General features: G+C 37.6%; 1 protein-coding gene across 3 annotated transcripts in view; it reads left to right on the top strand.

The window, feature by feature from the left end:
* Nucleotides 1–21,905, top strand: part of LRP6 (LDL receptor related protein 6) — a 148,502-nt gene that overhangs the window by 97,003 nt on the left and 29,594 nt on the right. For all 3 annotated transcript variants that reach the window (XM_017527846.2, XM_017527840.2, XM_017527856.2), the window contains 8 exons: nucleotides 1,775–1,991; nucleotides 2,481–2,770; nucleotides 4,683–4,909; nucleotides 7,479–7,663; nucleotides 8,297–8,623; nucleotides 16,463–16,665; nucleotides 18,381–18,592; nucleotides 19,874–20,064. In XM_017527846.2, the coding sequence (XP_017383335.1) occupies nucleotides 1,775–1,991; nucleotides 2,481–2,770; nucleotides 4,683–4,909; nucleotides 7,479–7,663; nucleotides 8,297–8,623; nucleotides 16,463–16,665; nucleotides 18,381–18,592; nucleotides 19,874–20,064 (1,852 nt within the window). The remainder of the gene's footprint in view (nucleotides 1–1,774; nucleotides 1,992–2,480; nucleotides 2,771–4,682; nucleotides 4,910–7,478; nucleotides 7,664–8,296; nucleotides 8,624–16,462; nucleotides 16,666–18,380; nucleotides 18,593–19,873; nucleotides 20,065–21,905) is intronic.

The raw sequence follows: 21,905 nt of genomic DNA, 5'->3' as shown, positions 1-21,905 counted from the left end.
GCTGGAGTTACCTAGGCTGGAGTACAGTGACTTGATCATATAGCTCACTGCAGCTCAAACTTCCAGACTCAAGCAATCTACCTACCTTAGCCTCCGACTAGCTAGGACTACAGACTCATCCAACCATGCCTAATTTTTTTGTATTTTCTGTAGAGACAGGACCTTGCCATTTTGTGCAGTCTGGTCTTGAACTCCTGGGCTCAAGTAATCCTCCTACCTTGGCCTTCCAAAGTGCTGGGATTATAGGCATGAGCCACCATCCCCCCCAATTTTTCTAATTCATCCTTAATCCATCTTTTGTTTAAGCTATTTATCAAAATAAACAAAAATGTTGTAGAGTGATATAGCTGAAAGAGAGAAGATTTTCTTAGTTGATTCTGTAATAGTTTTGAAGTAGAAATGTAAGTGTTATTCTTTAAAAGTTTAATTTTGGGCATCTAGTTTATACTTTTACATCAGCAAATTTTAATAGGAAGGCCAACATTTGAATGTAGGGATCAGCAAAATTAGTGTAATTTATTAAGTGTAAGATAATGCAAAAGAGGATAGAACTAAAACTAAGAATAAAACCAAATCAGGCATATTTTAACATACCACAAACTTGTAAGAAAGTAATATTTTAGTGTTGTATAATACAGAATGTGTATCACTCTGTGTTGGATAGGATGATTGAACTGCCCGCTTTAGGAGAATATAGGTTCGCTGTTAAGTATATGACATTTTAAATTAGGTAGCAGTACATGTTCCTGGAGATGCAGTTGGAAATGCTGCAATAGATACTGAGAAGACCTTCTTCTGTTCTGAAATATGGAGCAAGGCTTCCAAAGTCCCACTGTTCAAATCCTCACCTGAGACCATTTCTGCCACTTAAAGTGGCCTGTGTGCTAGGCAAATTAACCTTTAGAAATGTTATTTCATACTAAAAACATGTACATGTGAACAATATCTGCTCCTACCCATCCCCAAAAGGTATCAGATGTAATCTTATATGCAAATATTAGTTATATTATGCCACTAAAGGTATTCCAAGTAAGTCAACACTGAATAGTGTGTGGTGAATGCACTGTGAATGCAATATGAATGCCAGAGTGAATTTAATAATGTCCAACTACCAATATGAAGTAGTTGGAAAGAGAATGTGCATCCTCGTTAGATGCAGAGAGGGTGTCATATAATCCACATACTTTTGTGATTGTAATCTCTGGAGTGAGAGATTTATTAAGATCCCTTTTATCTGTTTTTTGCTATTACTGACAACAGCAAAATAAAAAGCATGCTAAGTGAAAAGAGTCCTGAAAAAGACATCAACTCTGTTTATAAGCTGTGTGTCCTTACATAAATCTCAGTTTCCATAGGCCAAGCTCTCAGGATAAAATAAAATATGTTATAAAACAAAATATATGATAAAATAATATATGTGAAGGTACTATTATAGTTTGAAAACGTGCAAACTTAAGGTGATGATACTGTATTTTTAATTTTGCCACAGTTATTTAATAGAAGAGTTGCATAATCTAAAGGCGCCAGAATTTTTGGAAGGAAGAGAAATATGAAATTTGAGGGGGTGGGTGGGAAGTGGTCAAATATAGAGGCTCATACGGAATATTTGAAATCATTTTTATGAAATCATCGTGTTGTAATTTTGAGAAAGCATTGTAATAGGAATACAAAGATAACTCTTGGATTTTTATGCAACAGGTAGTTGGATTTGTCATTTTTACATGAAGAATAAATATATACTTCATCCTCTTCTCTTTTGAATTTAAACCTGAAGGTTATAAATACTGATGGCACCGGGAGACGAGTATTAGTGGAAGACAAAATTCCTCACATATTTGGATTTACTTTATTGGGTGACTACGTTTACTGGACTGACTGGCAGAGGCGTAGCATTGAAAGAGTACATAAACGAAGTGCAGAGAGGGAAGTTATCATAGATCAGCTGCCTGACCTCATGGGCCTAAAGGCCACAAATGTTCATCGAGTGATTGGTAAGTAATTCCAAAGCTTTCTTAGTAATGGAAACCAGGGTTGGAAAAAGATGGAGATAGTCAGCAGTGTAGATTATTGATGTTTTGTGGCAATTTAGAAACTCCCCTCCTTTTTTTTTTTCTTTTGAATTGAGAAGGGACCTTTTAAATGTTGATTTACTACTCTGGTTACCTAATTTGAATTGAAGGGCTCAATCCACATGCACAGGCACATGCATACCTTCATCAAAAGAATTCAGTCCGATTGTATGAATAATGTACCTTATTTTAAAGCTTGCTATGGATATAAAAGGAAAATATTCCACCATGCTTTTACTCCCTGTTAATCTGTATATTGCTTGTTTGTGACATTAGAATTGAAACTTGAGATTGGGAGCAGACATAATCATAGGCATTTGTGAACTGTACACTCAGTAATTTAAAAGTGAAAATATGTTGAATGTGTCAATGTGTGTGTTCTTCTATGCCCTTTTATAATTAATCTTTTAGGTTCCAACCCCTGCGCGGAGGAAAATGGGGGATGTAGTCATCTCTGCCTCTATAGACCTCAGGGCCTTCGCTGTGCTTGCCCTATTGGCTTTGAACTCATCAGTGACATGAAGACCTGCATTGTCCCAGAGGCTTTCCTTTTGTTTTCACGGAGAGCAGATATCAGACGAATTTCTTTGGAAACAAACAATAATAATGTGGCTATTCCACTCACTGGTGTCAAGGAAGCTTCTGCTTTGGATTTTGATGTGACAGACAACCGAATTTACTGGACTGATATATCACTTAAGGTTAGCAAAAGAATTGTAATATTAAATCTAGGGACCAAAAGGGAGAACTTCTAGAATTTCTGAATCTTCATGCCATGATCTGCTTCCCTCATTGCTTGACAGGCAGAGTTCACCAAAAACCTTTAAGTTTTTTTTTTTTTGTGTGTGTGTGTGTGTGTGTGTGTGTGTGTGTGTTGTTTGTTTGTTTGTTTGTTAATTTTTTTTTTGAGATGGAGTCTTGCTCTGTTGCCCAGGCCAGAGTGCAGTGGCATGATATCGGCACACTGCAACCTCCGCCTCCCAGGTTCAAGTGATTCTCCTGCCTCAGCTTCCTATGTAGCTAGAACTAGCAGGCATGTGCCACCATGCTCAGCTAATTTTTGTATTTTTAGTAGAGACAGAGTTTCACCATACTGGCCAGGCTTGTCTCGAACACCTGACCTTGTAATCCACCTACCTTGGCCTCCCAAAGTGCTGGGTTTACAGGCGTGAGCCACCATGCCCAGGCCAAAACCCTTAAGTTTTTAAGTGAAGGGAAAGGCCCATTCAGTATTTTATTAGATGCTTTTTAGTACAAGATACTTTGCCAGAGTTTGTTAAACCACAAGCCATAGTCTTCCTCTACTTTCTTCCATTTGAAAATGATGAATGACATTTTCTGCAAGTAGCTGAGTAAGAAAATGTGTTATTCACATAAAATGGCTATTGATTTACTTTAAACAAAAAGTCTTGATTTACTTTAAACAAAGTTTTAGGGCCTGACTGAGGCGGAAAAGGCCTATAATGAGTTATTCTTTATTTTCTTCTTCCTAGAATAGTTACTGAAAAGAATACCAGGATGGTCAGAGAGAGGAAGCTCTAGACCTATAAATCTGAAGAATAATCTTCTTCTTCCAGATTGTTTAGGTCTTGTTTCAGATAACTTGTGTGAACTTTTTTGTAATATGCAAAAACGTGGGGTTTTGGAGTCAGAGTTGGATTCTAATGGTGTTCAGTTAAATTTATTAAATGAATAAATGAAATCAGTCTTGGTTTGCATCAGGTGATCTTCTAAATTTCCTCATCTTGAAAATAGGGGGGTGGCCAGGGAGTTGGCTTATACCTGTAATCCCAGCACTTTGGTAGGCTGAGGCAGGAGGATCGCCTGAGGTCAGGAGTTTGAGACGAGCCTCGCCAACATGACGAAATCCTGTCTCTACTAAAAATGCAAAAATTAGCTGGGTGTGGTGGTGCACACCTGTAATCCCAGCTACTCAGGAGACTCAGGCACAAGGATCACTTGAACCTGGAAGGTGGAGGTTACAGTGAACCAAGATCATGACACTGCAGTCTAGCCTGTGTGACAGAGTGAGACTCCATCTCAAAAAAAAAAAAAAAAAAAAAATAGGGGTAATGCCATACTTGCAGGACTATTGTATTAAATGAGAAAATCTATGGACACAAAGTACTTAGGATAGTACTTTATAAGATGTAGTATCTATGATTAGTTTCAAATATTATTTTTTAAAATTTTATGGGATTCAGAGCTATAGTGGTAGTATGATAACAGTTTATATGGTAGGGATTATGAATTGGCATATCTTAAGCACCTTTAGAAAATTGACTAGTAGGTAGGATCTGTAGCATTGTGGTCACAGCTTTCCACTTGATTACTGATAAATTTTAAAAGTGATTCTGCTATTAGAACCAAATTTTTTATTCTTTAGTATTATAAAAATTTCCCCTGAATTGGCAATAAAACTTGAAGTTGCATTTCTCAGAGATTGACATCAGATTTTTTTGTACTTTCAAGTTATGTGAATTTTATTAGGAAATACAATGACTCTTGGCCCTTCTGGATCCTCTTGCCCCTGACAAAAACCAAACCAAACCTTCTTTCTGGATAGAGTTTAAACTTACGCCGTATGACTTAGTTGTTCATTGTATTTTGCAGACCATCAGCAGAGCCTTTATGAATGGCAGTGCTCTGGAACACGTGGTAGAGTTCGGCTTGGATTATCCAGAAGGCATGGCAGTAGACTGGCTTGGGAAGAACTTGTACTGGGCAGACACAGGAACAAATCGAATTGAGGTGTCAAAGTTGGATGGGCAGCACCGACAAGTTTTGGTGTGGAAAGACCTAGATAGTCCCAGAGCTCTAGCATTGGACCCTGCTGAAGGGTAAACAGCTTTACGTGTGCATTCTTTGCAACTACAATGTACATTTTGGGGAACATGGTATAGTTATAGATGATATCTTAGTGTCTTTATACTTATTAGGAATCTGACAACTAAATGATAGATGAACTTTTAAAAAAATCATTAATTGAGATTTTGCTGATTTGAATAATTAGTAGCTAATTTTACTTTTGTCATAATTAACTTTAGATGAAGAAAGAGGGGAATGGATTAATAATCACATGTAACTGACAAATATATTGATATGTTAGGTATATGTACCAACAGGTATTATCCATCTATAGTTGCTTGCACTTTTTCCCAGTTATGCTAGATTCCAAACCTGTTGAAGTAAACCCGCGGAAACAAATATTATGAGCTAAGAAAAAACTACATTTAAAAAGCTTTATTTTGGAGTGTTTATTAATTCAAGATGAATAGTTTAGTTTGATCATATTATAAACTGGCAGTAGCTTTGGTATTACAAGATAGACTAAACTGTTTACAGCATGACGTTTTCCAAGGGTGGGTGTTCCTTCTTACAAGAGTCAGCAAATTTTTTAAAGCCAGCAGTTAAGAAATCTGAAATTCGAGGAAACATTCCACTTTTAAAAGAAGTCAACAGGCCGGGCGTGGTGGCTCATACCAACACTTTGGGAGGCCAAGGCAGGTGGATCACAAGGTCAGGAGTTTGAGACCAGCCTGGCCAACACAAAGAAACCCCGTATCTACAAAAAATACAAAAAAATTAGCCAGGTATGGTGGCATGTGCCTGTAGCCCCAGCTACTTGGGAGGCTGAGGCAGGAGAATTGCTTGAACCCAAGAGGCAGAGGTTGCAGTGAGCCGAGATCATGCCACTGCCCTCCAGCCTGGGCGACAGAGCAAGACTCCACCTTAAAAAAAAAAAGTCAACAGTGTATATGTATAAATACGTTTACTATATTTGTAATTTAAAATAGTTTCCCTGAAATCACATTGATTCCATTATTAGCTAGTAATTCATCTAGTTAGAAGGCCATTATCAAAGACAGCTTTTCTGCACTGACATAGATTGTGGTGATTTTTGCTCTAACATTAGCTGCCAGACAGATAAATCTAATAGTTAGGACTAAAGACTCTAGTATTGGTTGGTGCTGGCAAGTATGAAATTTTCTCACGGTTGTTTCTCTTTGGCTTTTGTGGTATGCACATGCCTGTCAGCTGACAAGTGGAAATGGATATAAAGCCAGGATACCTTCAGTTTTCAGAAAAGCATGTTCATACATTGTTACCACCAAGTCAGCCATCAGCTGACAGGCTGATGAGTGAATGTCTGTCCTCAGGTATTTCGTGAGAGCTGGCACGTGAAGTGCTTTTTTTTTTTTTTTTTTGAGACGGAGTTTTGCTCTTGTTACCCAGGCTGGAGTGCAATGGCGCGATCTCGGCTCACCGCAACCTCCGCCTCCCAGGTTCAAGCAATTCTTCTGCCTCAGCCTCCCAAGTAGCTGGGACTACAGGCATGCGCCACCATGCCCAGCTAATTTTTGTATTTTTAGTAGAGACGGGGTTTCACTATGTTGACCAGGATGGTCTCGATCTCTTGACCTCATGATCCACCCGCCTCAGCCTCCCAAAGTGCTGGGATTACAAGCGTGAGCCACCGCGCCCGGCCTGTGAAGTGCTTTTTTAGTTCCAGTATTCAAGAGTCTCAAAAACTAGCACCTCATACTTGAAAGGGCGTTTGGCCAAGGATTAGGTTCTAGTTCTAGCTCTGTCATGTAACTGGCTTGAAGACATTAGATAAATCGTTCACATTTCTTGTAGTGTTTTGGCCTCTTCATCTATGAAAAAAGCCTGTACCGTTTTGGCCTCTTCATCTATAAAAAATCCTGTACTGTAGGATTGCTGTAAGATTAAAGTACAAAACTCAATAAAGGAAAATAAAAGCAAAATAATTATTCTAAAATTTCAGAGATTATAGTGGTAGTGGACACATCAGGCGATGATTTGTTGTTCTTACCATATAGTATGCTCCCTTGGACAGTATAACCAAATACATTTTCGAGCTTTGCTTTTGACTTCAGTTAAAGACTTAGTATTTATACGTACCTTTTATGTACTTCTGCAGCTTATTTTGAGGAATAGTTGATTATACAAGTCAAAAAGTAAGTTCAGCATATTGAAAACTCAAATTACCTAATATTCAGAAATACATAAAAATATTTTACTCAGAAGTGAACAAGAGTCTGAGACCAGAGGGAGCTTTAAACTTTTGCTGTTTTTTTGAATACTAGTTTTATAAATGCCAGTGCTGCAATAAACTGTTGGTTTATTTCCAGTTCCTAAGTTTGGATGGAACAAATTTATTGGAAAGACCAAGGAAAGCTGACTCACTTCCTTTTTGGGATATGGAGAAGAATACTTAGTTTAGGGTGCCAAAATAATTGAAAGCATTGTAGCCATGATTTTGTTTTACCCATTTCCTTGATTTGCCATATGTTTTCTTTAAATTTAGTTACTATGCATGAATATGACCTTTCCCCCAGATAATAAAAAAAATGAAATGTTAAATATCTATTGTTTTGAATTTAGATTTATGTATTGGACTGAATGGGGTGGAAAACCTAAGATAGACAGAGCTGCAATGGATGGAAGTGAACGTACTACCTTAGTTCCAAATGTGGGGCGGGCAAATGGCCTGACTATTGATTATGCTAAAAGGAGGCTTTATTGGACAGACCTGGACACCAACTTAATAGAATCTTCAAATATGCTTGGTAAGCTTTACTACTATTTACTCAGACAGACAGTATATTCTTTCTATGTAAAAATTTTTGGCTGCTGTTTATCATTGGTTAGATACTTTGAATACAACTTCATGTGAATGTGTCCATTCTTCTTCTGTTTTGGAATTGTATTCTGTTTGCTGTTATTAATAGTGATCCAGGTACTTGGATTCATCTCTTTATTATGTGAAAGTTTCATTATTATCGGGCTTGTAATGAAATTTTTAACTCCCTGGATACCCCTGAAAGGACTTTTTGTACCAGTAAAATATGTATATTTTCATCTTTTTCCCTATAATTCAAGAAGGAAAAATGAACTGTAGACCCTTACACAGAGAAAATAAAATCACATTTAAAGTAGACCACTTGCAAGAATTTTAGGAATCCTAGTGATTCATAGCAGAAATATCAGTTTGAAGCATGGGGTCAGACTGTACATGGATTGATTTCAGAGAACTGGTTTGTTTTTAGAATTGCTTTTAAATGCATTATTCTATTTTAAATTGCTTACAAACATGTTTTATGTTAGATTTTTTTTTTTTTTTTTTTTTATGACTACAAGACACTTGTATTCTCACGTTTTATCCCATTGCTTCTCCCTGTCTACTGCCTTTCCGAAAATAGGACTTAACCGTGAAGTTATAGCAGATGACTTGCCTCATCCTTTTGGCTTAACTCAGTACCAAGATTATATCTACTGGACAGACTGGAGCCGACGCAGCATTGAGCGTGCCAACAAAACCAGTGGCCAAAACCGCACCATCATTCAGGGCCATTTGGATTATGTGATGGACATCCTCGTCTTTCACTCCTCTCGGCAGTCAGGGTGGAATGAATGTGCTTCCAGCAATGGGCACTGCTCCCACCTCTGCTTGGCTGTGCCAGTTGGGGGTTTTGTTTGTGGATGCCCTGCCCACTACTCTCTTAATGCTGACAACAAGACTTGTAGTGGTAAGCTGCATTTCCCTCCAAAGCAAGCTAGAATTAAAGAAAGCAACATTTTCAAAGTACTTTAGTGTATGTTCTTTCTAAAGTAAAACATTTTGGAAATCCAGAAGGGGTTATTTGTTTAATTAAATGATGGGGAATGCAAGTTTTTGTTACTTACTACTTGTTTGATGATAGCAATTTGACGTTATAGAAAAATTAAGTCTTAGGCTGGTACATTGTCTTACGTCCATAATCCCAAAACTTTGGGAGGTTAAGGTGGGAGGGTTGCATAAGCTCAGGAGTTCAAGACCAGCCTAGGCAATATAGCAAGACCTGTCTCTACAAAAAATAAATTAGCCAAGGTGGTGGTGCACACCCGCAGTCTCACCTGCTCAGGAGGGTGAGGTGAGAGCATCACTTGGTCCCAGGAGATTGAGGCTGCAGTGAGCCGTGATCACATCACTACACTCCAGCCTGGGTGACATAGAGAGACTCTTTCATTAAAAAAAGGAAAAATTAAGTCTTTTACAACTTGGATGTTAAATGTTAAGTGTAAAATTTGCATAGTGTCAAGCATCATAAAGGAAGGGAAGAGCAGTACAAACAGTAAAACAGAGAATCCTAAAACACAACTTACTTGTCCTTTGAAGTGCATAGAGTAGGACAATCATAAAAACTTTAAATGTTGAACAGGCCATACAGAAAATGCGTATGAGAGCATGTGACCCAGTATAAAGTAATAGTTGATAGGAAACTAAAGAGAACATGCTATGAACATAGTAGGCAGTTGCAATTTAAATGAAGCTGTTATCAGATCTTTTTATTCAGTTCTGAATCTAGATTTTTTTTTGTGTGACTCCCTCATCTCCTGATTTTTAAATACTGGCAAGTACACACACACACACTAACAACAAAGTATGTAATAAAACATTGTCGGCTAGGGGAAACCTGGTTTATAACTTAAATATATATTTGAAGGCCTATTTCTTGGTGGATAGACAAGAACAAATTGGTAGATATGATTAAGAAATAAGTAGATTAGATCAGAGAGAGTAGATTATGGGAGAGGTAGGGTGTAGGTCAATATAGTGGAAATAACAAACTGCTAAGGATATTCAAAATAATTAACTATCGACATGACTTTCTTTTGTCCTTGAGAGAATGTGTCAGAAATCCCATAGGAAAAATTTGGTCTATTCTGATACCAACTTCAGTTGTGAAAGAGAAAGAACACAAGCATATAGTGTAATAATGATTAAGAGGTTATACTTTGGAATCTCTGCCAAACATTAGCTTTTCGCTTTACACAAATTAATAGATTCTTTAAGCCTTAATTGTTTCTTATTGGTAAAATTGGAATAATAATAGTAACTGCTGTGTAGTTGTTGTGAAGATTAAAGGTGATACATGATCTGAATTTCTGGGCAGAAAAACCAGTATCAGGGAAGTCAGTTAGACCAGTGTGGTAACGCAGGTAGACCTGGACAATAGTGGTGGCAGCAGCATGTTTGTTGATGAAGAGAAGTGGATGGATTCAAGATATATTTTGAAGCTGGAGCAAGCAGAAGTTACTAATGAGTTCCATGTGGGAAAGAAAGGGAGGAAGCAAGGATGACCTCTATTATGTGTCATAGATGATGGACAATAATCAGAGAAGAGACATGTGGTTGGAGATACTAAATTTGGAATTGCCAGGATATATTTAAAATGAATGAGGTTACCTAAAGAGAAGGTGCAGTTCAAGAGCCAGCAACTTTCTCAGGCTTTGTGAGTGTTTAGGCTGTCATACCTCATGAACTCTGCACAGCTTTCACCGTGATAATGTGAGAACAGCCTTAGGCAGTACATTTTGAAAATGGAAGTGGCTGAATTCTAGTAAAACTTTATTGCAGAAACAGGCAGCAGGCCAGATTTGACTTGTGGGCCATAACCCCCATCAGGCCATAACTCCCCATGATGGAGAGAAAAGAAGGCAGTTGGTAAACTGTGTGACTCTGGTAGAGGAGGGGATGTTCACAAAGAACACTGAGCAGTAGCAACCAGAGAGGTAAGAGGAAAAGCAGGAGAAAATAGAGGCATGGAAGACAGAGATAAGGTTGTTTCAAAAATGAACTCTATTGAATGCTGTGAAGTTGAGTCAGGGGAGGTCTAAAATAGTATGCATTGGATTTTTTGGGTAAGGTGGTTATTAGCAACCCTCAAGAGACTAATTTCAGGGAAGTAATGGTGAAATGCAGAATGCCGTAGATTAAAACGTGAACGGAAAAAAGGAAAGGACAGTGACATATATAAATATCTCTTTTGAGAAGGTTGGCTTTGAATGGAAGGAGAAAATGAGGTAATAATGGAGGAAGGAGGTAAAAGAATACAGAACGACTGTTTGAGATTACTGTCTTAGCTGCTTACACCCGTGCTTGTTGATTAGAGAAATTACTGCTGAGTGTCCCTAATATCTTGTCTGTTAGCTGCATTTCTGAGATACATCAGCAGTGTTTCAAGAGGCTTCTTATTTTTTATAATGAGTACTTATATTTATAAAGATGTATTCGATTCCAAGACATATTTTAAAAGTTTAACACAAAACACTTGCCCTTAAAATTTTTCTAACATTGTGTAATTTACTCCTTGACCTGTTATAAAAGGTAAATCAGATCATGTTTCTGTGCTTAAAAACCTTACAATGGCTCTCCATTTCACACAGAATAAAAACCCAGGTCTTACAATGGCCTGCTGGGTCCTAATGACCTACACCCCACATTTCATAACCCCTCTTCACTCTTATGCCCTACCACTCAGTTTTCTTCTCTAACCTCAGCTTTTACTCTTGTCTCCCTTGCTTTCTTCATGACAGCCACAATGGTCTCATTGCTGGTTTTAGATAGGCTAGGTACCCCCACCTCATGCCTGTTACACTCCTTGTTTCCTCAGCTTGGAGTGTTCTTGCATATATTTACACGGGTAGCCCTCACCTCTTAAGTCTTTGCTTAATTGTTTCCATCATAGTGACACCTGATCTGTTTAAAATTAAAATTAAACAGATATATTTAAATATTTAAAACTAAAATTATGCTGCCATCCTATCCAGCATTGCCAGTGCCCCTTATGTGTACTTTTTCTTTTTCCCATAGCACTTTCACCCTTTTATATATTATGTAATTTATACACTCTACTATTTAGATAACTCCCATCTTTACTATATTTATTGCTTATTGTCTGTCTGTTGGAATATAAACTCCATGAAGCAACAATTTTTTTTCTGTTTTCTTCGTTGACGTATCTTAACATGCGTTAGAATAACACTTAGTACGTGGTAGACACTCAAGAAATTATTGTTAAGTAAATGAATGAAGAAGCAAGGCAAGACCTGGGAAAACACATATGCTGTTTTACCCAACAGCTTTGTGACCTTGGAAAAATTATTTAATATTTCTTTTTTCTTTTTCTTTTTTTTTCTTTCTTTCTTTTTTTTTTATTTGAGAGTCTCACTCTGTCACCCAGGCTGGAGTAAGGTGGTACTATCTTGGCTCACTGCAACCTCTATCTCCCAGGTTCAGTCAATTCTCCTGTCTCAACCTTCTGAGTAGTTGGGATTACAAGCGTGCACCAGGGTGCCTGGCTAATTCTTTTGTATTTTTAGTGGAGAGGGGATTTCACCATGTTGGTCAGGCTGGTCTTAAACTCCTGACCTCAGGTGATCCACTTGCGTTGGCCTCTCAAAGTGTTGGGATTACAGGCATAAGCCACCGCGCCAACCTAACCTTTCTGATCCTTAGTGCATTCACCTATCAAATAGAGATAATAATTTCGTGGATTAAATAACATTTAGTATGATATGTAATATATTGGAGGTCCTAAATAAGTTTTTATTTCTTTTCCTTCCCTTGTCTCAAATAATTTTATTCTCTTACTTTAAAAGTCATAGCTACAAGTGTATGTCACTCATTGCTTCTCTCTGGCTTTTTTTCCCCTCTTTTTAAGAGGTCAGGTTTTACTGTGTTGCCCAGGTTGGACTTGAACTCCTGGGCTCAAGCAGTCCTTCTACGTCAGTCTCCCTAGTTGCTGGAACTACGAGCCCATACCACTGCACTAGGCTCTGTTGCTTCTTTCTTTATACATTAGTGTGATGAGCATTGAACACCTATTACATGCTGGACATTACTTCATCCATTGGAAAATATAGCAGTGAGTGAAATTCAATGGGACAGATAACAAACTGAATAAATTATATCAGGGATTAGGTGGCAATAAGTATAATGAAGAAATCTAAAGAGCAAGAAAGGGTGATAGTGGTAGGGACTGCAGTGTTAAGTAGGGTGATTAGGGAAGTTCTTACTGAAAAAGTGACATGTCAAGAACTGAAGGAAGTGAGGAAATGAGCTATGTGGAGGGAAAAGACCTCTCAAGCAAAAGCGGGTAGTAAATGCAAAAAGGTCTTGGGGGAAGATGTCCAACATGTTAGAGGAACACCTAGGAAGCTAATGTTGCTGAAATGAAGTGAAGAGATTAGATCAGAGAGGAAATGGGAAGCCAAATTGTGTAATCCTTTGTTCAGTACTGAAGTGGTCTCTGTGACACCTTTGTGCAAACTGGAAAAAGATGTTTCCTCTGGGCAGATTTAGCCCTGTAGGTACATGACATGGCTAAGGAAGTGTGGACTGGATTTCAGTTCCTACTTGATGCCCCTGGCCCACTGCACAAATGGCACAGTCATACATGTTGGGCTTGGCCTTATAGTTTATTCTTACTACAGGTGAACACATACGCATTCAGAAGAGAATTGAAAAGCTCCCTCATACATACATTTCATCCTCCAGGTCCTTTGCTGTCTTCATTTTGGGAAGGCGGGACTGAGACAACCACATGAGGTTATTATTAAAGCACCATTCTGAGGGAAATGTGGGAGAGGTGGTTAGAGTTGACATAAATTTGATAGGGTGGATTTAGGCTTTTAAAATGGCTTATTCTCTGTCATTTTAAGCACATACTGACTTGAAAATAAGTCAGAATATTAGCTGGCTCTTAGAAATAAACAGTTAATATATAATTTTTAATATATTTGAGTAGACTTTTTGGAACAAGCATTTATTTGGAACCACATGTGGCCTTTATCTTAATCCACATTTCTAAAACAACAAGATCTACACCTAATTGTGGAATCTTATTGAAGGTTAAAATTTTACTTGGAAAAGAGAGTACCCAGCAAAATATACTAGGAGCCAAATATATATTTGATTAATTGCTTCCCAGGCAAGAAAATTTGGGAACTAAAACTCTGGGGTCTTTTTTCTAAGTCTTTTAAACACAAGGGGTTCTTGCTATGTTGTTTAGGCTGGTCTTGAACTCCCAGCCTCAAGTGATCCTACTGCCTCAGCCTCCCAAAGGACTAGTATTATAGGCATGAGCCACTGCTTCCAGCCAATTTAGAATCTTAAAAAATTTTTTTCTTGATTTACTAAGAAAGTAGTACTGCCAAAATATAATTCTTTTAAAATAAAAACAATAGTGGGAATTTTTTTAGCTATTCTCTGATGCGTTCTTACTATTTGAAGCATGGACTCTATAAAAATTGCTAAAAGTTGTTAAATCAATGTATAAATATAAGGGACTCCAGATAATGGAAATTTCTAGTAGGATCATTGGGATAACTTTCTAAATCTTCCAAGCTAAGTGTGGCTTTTTAGCTAATGAAGAACTTAAATAAATCAGAATTGCAGTTTTATAAATACCAAGTTTCTTTGTGACTACTGAGCTCCTTTGGGATTTAAGCCAGTATTCATTTGAGTGTAAAGTTAAAATAAGCTGAGAGACCACAAATAATGAAGCTGTGAAGAATGGGGAATAGGAGGAAATAAAGCAAGGAGTCCTGACTTGGCTATATATGTTTAATATTCCTCAGAAGGACAAAATTCTCCTGGATTTAGGTGATGACTGAGCACCAAGAAAATAGAGTATAATTATGAAATGTATAAAAATATTTCAATGAAGATTTAAAAAATGACATTAGACTTTGAAGTTGTTGGTAGTCTCTCAAAAGTCATTCTTTTCTAGATGTTTTCCAGTATTAAAGATGACTGCATAGTAATAAGAGGACTAGTCCCTGAGAAAGGAAAATGTGCTCTTTGTTGCATTTTCCCATTTTGTGAATTTAGGGCATCAACACAGAATATATTTTGTTTTGTTTTGTTTTTGAGATGGAGTGTTGCACTGTTGCCCAAGCTGTAGTGCAATGGCGCAATCTCAGCTTACTGCAATCTCCACTTCCCAGGTTCAAGTGATTCTCCTGCCTCAGCCTCCCAAGTAGCTGGGATTACAGCTGATCACCACCATACCTGGCTAATTTTTGTATTTTTAGTAGAGACGGGATTTCACCATATTGGCCAGGCTGATCTGGAATTCCTGAGTTCGTGATCCACCTACCTTGGCCTCCCAAAGTGCTAGGATTACAGGTGTGAGCCACCGCGCCTGGCCTACAAAGAATATTCTTTAGTGAAAATATAAAGATTTTATGAGGATTAGAAATAATGAATATAAAGTGTATTCGTTTATTTTCATGCTGTTGATAAAAACATACCTGAAACTGGGAAGAAAAAGAGGTTTAATTGGACTTACAGTTCCACATGGCTGGGGATGCCTCAGAATCATGGTGGGAGGCAAAAGGCACTTCTTACCTAGCAGCAAGAGACAATTGAAAAAGAAGCAAAAGTGGAAACCCCTGATTAAACCCATCAGATCTTGTGAGACTTATTCACTATCATGAGAATAGCACGGGAAAGATCAGCCCCATGATTCAGTTACCTCTCCTGTGTCCGTCCCACAACATGTGGGAATTGTGGGAGTACAATTCAAGTTGAGATTTGGGTGGGGACACAGTCAAACTATATCATAAGGCTTCTATTATTCGTTTTTGTAAGTTTTATCGTCTCCCTTTCCATGCTGTCATCACATACAAAAGAAAATAATATCTGCAATCTGTGAGGGTTTAATGCCTGTTATTACCAAGTTTATTACTGCTGCTAGTGGTAATAAACAATAGTTATTTTAAATTTATGGCTGGGTGCAGTGGCTCTGCCTATAATCCTAGCAGTTTGGGAGGCCCAGGTGGGAGGATTGCTTGAGCCCAGGAGTTTGAGGCCAGCCTGGGCAACATAGCGAGACACCATCTCTATTAAGTTTTTATAAAAATTTTAAGTGATTAAAAATATATTAAAAATTTACATTTATATAGTGCCTTACAGTTTTTAAAGTATTTTCATATATGTTGTAAAATTCTCATAGTAATTCAGTGAGAGGGACAATATGGCTATAACCTTTATTTTATTGCTGAGTAAACTTTGGCCTAGAGAGGCTCAGCGACTTACTTAAGATCAAATGAGAAGGCTGAGACTAATATCAGCGTTCTTTTTTTTTCCCTTGAGATGGGTCTTGCCCTGTCACATGTAAAATCCGTCTGTAAGTTTCTGCTTTAACTTAGGCAAGCCCAGGCTTCCTGCCACCCACCAGACAGAATAGGTTAAGGGTTATTCACTTGGTAGACCAGGAGAATTTTGTAAATTTTTATCAAATGCCTCATGGAAATAAAGTTTTCTGTGGTATCTCTGTGGACAAAATGGAGAAAAATAGGGTAGGTGGCTGTGTCATTAGGTAAAATTCATAACTGATTTGGTAACCAGAGTGCTGATTAGTGTTACTCTGAAGAGAGTTTTTGAGGGCATGCCAAAGAATTCTGTCCTCAGCCTTAGGTCTTCAACATCTATGTCTGTTTTATGTGAAATATATACAACAGGCTGATCAAATCATTGGATGATAGAGGATGGATGTAGAGTAACTAGATTTCAGATTTTCTCTTTTCTTACTTTTAAGCTCCTACCACTTTCCTGCTCTTCAGTCAAAAGAGTGCCATCAACCGCATGGTGATTGATGAACAACAGAGCCCTGACATCATCCTTCCCATCCACAGCCTTCGGAATGTCCGGGCCATTGACTATGACCCACTGGACAAGCAACTCTATTGGATTGACTCACGACAAAACATGATCCGAAAGGCACAAGAAGATGGCAGCCAGGTAATTGAGAGCTTGGTTCAAAATTCATTTCTCCTGACTAATAACTGGACTCACCAAGCATCCTGTTTCACTTGTTTTGACTCTGTTTAGGTATGTGTGTATGAAACTGAAATTCTGGATCCAGTAGCTTTTTTCCTTCTGACGATATTTTCTTCGAATAAGCAATTGTTTGATGATGATATGATGAAAATTGTTAGGCTTACTTAAGCTGTTATATTGGTAATGGCTTTGTGACTGTCTCCTACGTTTCTTTATGAAGTCTTTTTCTTTACATTTCTATTTGTATGGAGTATTAGAAGCCTTGACATAGGGCTTGGTTCTGATGCCAGCTCTATTCCTCACTAGGATTCTTATGAACTTTTTTTTTTAGCTGGAAAGAATGCAAAGCACATAGCTCTTATGTGTTATGTAATAGGAATTCAATAACAGTTATACTACTAATTATTATTTAAAAGGTTTGGATATGAAACATAACACAGTCTCAGTAAGATTAAAAACATCTAACATGTTATTAATCCAATGGGTTGTGTTAGTCATAATTATTTGGTGAATGTGGAATGGGAATGAGGATATTATTAATAAATCTTGCCCATTTACATGCCAGTTATGGATTTCTCTACCATTATCTATACTACTTTGCTTTCGTTCTGTGGCTAAGCCCTGTTAGACTGGGATTACATTACTATAAATAATTACTTGTTGTCCTTATAGCAGTGATAGTAAGTTGTATCTTGAATGTATTAAAATTTAGGGAAGTTAGAGTACCATTTTTCGTTAAGTCTCATCTTACAATAAAGAGCAAGGAGGTAATATATCTACAGCTGCTGAGAGATCATTTAGGGTATAGTCATAGCTGTATATTCTAGATGGACTTTCCACCTTATAGGCCAGGACTGATGGGCTGATAACTAATAGATAGAAATTAAATTTATTACACAGCCAACTACATGGCAAATAAATTAGATAACCTCATTAAGGAATATGTTACTTCAGAGATACCCATTGAGTAAGCTATAATTCGATTGAACAAATAGACGAAGCCTCTCTTTTTCCTTGACTTTATTTTTTTTTTTAAATTACATGTGTAGAGTTGAAGATCAGAAAAAGAGATGATGGATTTGATTTGTAACCTTTACTAGTTGCTTTTATTGCTAGGGCAGTGTTTCTCAAATTAAGCACTGTGGTCATTTTGGGCTGGATAATTGTTGTGAGGGACTGCTCTGAATACTGTAGGATGTTTAACAGCATCCCTAGCCTCTGCCCACTAGATACCAGTTATATTCCCAGAGTTGTGACAGTAAAAAATGTCTTCAAACATTGCCAAATGACCATGGCAGGGCAGTATTGCCTCTAGTTGCAAACCGCTGCTTTAGAGGTATTTCTAGGGTATGGTTTTAGCCACAGTTGACTCCAGTTTAAAGAAGAGAGTTGCTACCTTCTCACTCCCATCTCTTAATCGAGGCATTGTCAGGTTCTTGGAGCAACTAATCTGATCTTAGCTGTTTTCAGCAGCAGGATAACCCAAGAAACATTGGAAATGTGTATTAACAAAGAAGCACATTACCCATAAAAAAAGGTATCAGTAAGAAATACTCCTTAAGACTTGAGAGAGCCTTCTTAGCTCTGTGCCCATGTAGGTATAAGCATTGTGAGTGATTGTCTCAGGGTTATCTGCCCTAGAGTTTAATTTTCTGTGTATTTCTTTTCTTCCCTAGGGCTTTACTGTGGTTGTGAGCTCTGTTCCGAGTCAGAACCTGGACATACAACCTTATGACCTCAGCATTGATATTTATAGCCGCTATATCTACTGGACTTGTGAGGCTGCCAATGTCATTAATGTGACAAGATTAGATGGGAGATCAATTGGAGTGGTGCTAAAAGGCGAGCAGGACAGACCTCGAGCCATTGTGGTAAACCCAGAGAAAGGGTATGTTACTAAAGTGGCTTTCAGATACTGTGGCTTCTGAGACCTGCCTCATCCTTCTTTTTCAGCCATTACTTATTTACCTTTAAGTGTCAGTCTTCTCTGTCCTTTTGTCTCTGCATTATCTTAACAATTTTCTTGTACTTTCTCTGATTTCACTGCCCAGACTTTCTTTCCTGGGCCACCATTGGTTTAATTCTAAGTCTTACCTATGCCTTCAGGACCATTTCAACTGCTACATCCTCCAGGAAGTTTTCTTTGATCTACCTCATCCCAGACAGCTGTGATTTTTCCCCCCTCCTGAATACTTAGCACTCTGTATCTATGCCTAAGCTATACTTAGTCCTTTCCAATTTACCTTACATTTAATTATTTTTTAGTCTTGTATTTACCACTAGACATGTTTTCTTTATGATGAGGACTAATCTGTTTTCGTTCATTTAATACAGAGCTTTGCATTTAATAAATACTCAGCGCTCAGTTGTATCTGAGTGAATGATAAGGTATTCAGCAAGGAAAATGCTTACTTCAAAAGAGTTAGAGGAAAATGATGAAAGTTAGAAGTTAAATATAAGAACTTATTTATATATGACTTCTTTTTAGTTATTAAATAGATTAGTTAGAGAATTTAAACTTTTGTGTTTAGGTGTCTCTAGTCAGTGATCTTTAATTCATTGCGTTATTCTGAAAACATATGTATGCCTATGTCTAACACTATTCTATTAATCTATGAAAGCTTCCTAATAACTTCTGTGTACCTTTGTTGCTACTATTAAAAGTAGTAAAAGTATCCCATGACCTTTTGAAAATGAAAATATATAAATATATATAAATATATAAATATATATAAATAAGTATTTATATATATTTATATATTTTTCAATACAAGGTCTGGCTCTATCACCCAGGCTAGAGTGCAGTGACAACAATCTCAGCTCACTGCAACCTCTGCCTCCTGGGTTCAAGTGATCCTCCCACCTCAGCCTTCCGAATAGCTGGGACTGCAGGCACACGCCACCACGCCTGGCTAATTTTTGTGGTATTTTTTTGTAGAAATGGGGTTTTGCCATGTTGTCCAGGCTGGTCTCTAACTCATAAGCTTAAGCAATCCCCCTGCCTTGGCCTTCCAAAGTGCTGAGATTATAGGCATGAGCCACTGTGCCTGGCCAAAATTACATATTTTAAAACATTTAAAAATATTCTACATCTATTTGTCTTAATAAGAATATTCTTGTTTTATGTTTTCTTACTCCAGTAACTCATTTTTTCCTCCTTTCTCTCTAGGTATATGTATTTTACCAATCTTCAGGAAAGGTCTCCTAAAATTGAACGGGCTGCTTTGGATGGGACAGAACGGGAGGTCCTCTTTTTCAGTGGCTTAAGTAAACCAATTGCTTTAGCCCTTGATAGCAGGCTGGGCAAGCTCTTTTGGGCCGATTCAGATCTCCGGCGAATTGAAAGCAGTGACCTCTCAGGTACCCAAGAAATATGTTTTCTTATTTTGATTCGAGTTTTTAAGATGATTCATCTATTGTGTTTTTCTTGCATCATATGTTTTTGGGCACATTTCCTGGCAGTTTTATTCATTATATGTAGTCATCAGGTTGGTTGGTGAAGAGCTTTTTCTTCAACCATCAATATGATTACTCCTTTGTTAGGTAGTTACCCACCAGTTTTCTTCATCTTGGCTCTGTAAATAATGTATTTCTAATGCATCTCTTCTCCTTTCCTAAGTCTCTTGCTCTAGTTTATGTTCTCATCATCTCTGGCCAAATCCTAGCCTCTGGTTGATGTCCCTGCTGTTTTTTTCTGTAAAAGTTTACACATGGCTCCTAAATTTTCTGAAACATGGTTTTAATGTCACTGCTTTCCTTAAAAAAATCCTCACGGTAATTTTATAAACTGTAGGAAAAAGTCTAGTTGCACCCTTAAGTTGGCAAAAGTGGGTATTCACCTTTCACAACCTCATCATGGCCTTTACCTTTCTGGTATTTTAACCAGATTAAATCATTTGTTGGTCTCAAGATATACTTTTACTTTCACATTTCTCTGCAATCTTCTGTCTATAATTATAGTTACCTCCCCTGTCTACGATTTCTGATGTCATATACTCTGTGTTGGCCTCACTAGTGATCAGATAAATGAAATTAAAATATTATACTATTTGTGTCTGTCAACATGGCAAAAATATGTTAATGTTGTCTATTGCCTAGCATTGGCCAGTATGGTAGAAAATGATATGCCCCATGTGCTTTGGTGGAAGCGGAAATTGATAGAGCCTTTTTAGAGGACAATTTGCCAGTAATAATCAAAATTTAAAATATGCATTCCTTTTGATCTGGTGATTTCCTCTGTAAATAACTGTCTTAGACAAATACTGACCCAAATGTCCAAGTGTATTTGCTTAGCATTATTCATGATAGTCCTTCATGGAGAAATACATTCTATTATATCAGTGTATGGAATATTACATTCATTCAAAAGAATAAAGTGTGCACTGACGTGACTGATTTTTAAAAATTAAATTTTATAAAAATGCTTAAGATCTAGTTTTGTTTAAAATTTAAAACCATGTAATATATACACAGTATATGTATACATACTGTGTAAGAAATGTGGGAACTCAGGCCAGGTGTGGTGGCTCATGCCTGTAATCCCAGCACATTGGGAGGCCAAAGCAGGTGGATCACCTGAGGTCAGGAGTTTGAGACCAGCCTGGCCAACATGGCAAAACGTTGTCTCTACTAAAAATACAAAAATTAGCCAGGCGTGGTGGCAGGCGCCTGTAATCCCAGCTAGTCGGGAGGCTAAGGCAGAAGAATCGCTTGAACCTGGGAGGCAGAGGTTGCAGTGAGCCAATGTCATGCCACTGCACTCCAGCGTGGGTTATGGAACAAGACTCCATCTCAAAAACAAAAAAAAGAAATGTGGGAACTTCTGATCTCAGATTCTTTAACAAAGAGGAAGAGAGAAGAGGGAGGGAGGGGAGATAGGAGAAGGGAAGAGAAAGAAACAGGCATATATGTCAATATTTTTCTCAAGAAATAAGAAACAAGTATATCTCAAGAAAAGCCTGGAGCATTAGCATACTAAAATGCTAAGACTACTTATTTCTGTATCGTGTACATTTTTGTATGTTTGAATTTATAATGTTTTAAATCTTTTTCACATTTGTTATTTTTTAAAGAATGTTGTCTTCATGTTCAAATGCCTCCCTTCCATTATGTATTCTCTGATTCCAGACAGTTATGCACACACTTAGGCATGTTGAGTTATACACCTGGTGTAGTATATTCTTTCCTTTATCTGATCTCCT

This window comes from Cebus imitator, unplaced genomic scaffold, assembly GCF_001604975.1.
Source record: "Cebus imitator isolate Cc_AM_T3 unplaced genomic scaffold, Cebus_imitator-1.0 Scaffold2, whole genome shotgun sequence".
Lineage (NCBI taxonomy): Eukaryota > Metazoa > Chordata > Mammalia > Primates > Cebidae > Cebus > Cebus imitator.
This window is presented reverse-complemented; position numbering and strand designations above follow the sequence as displayed.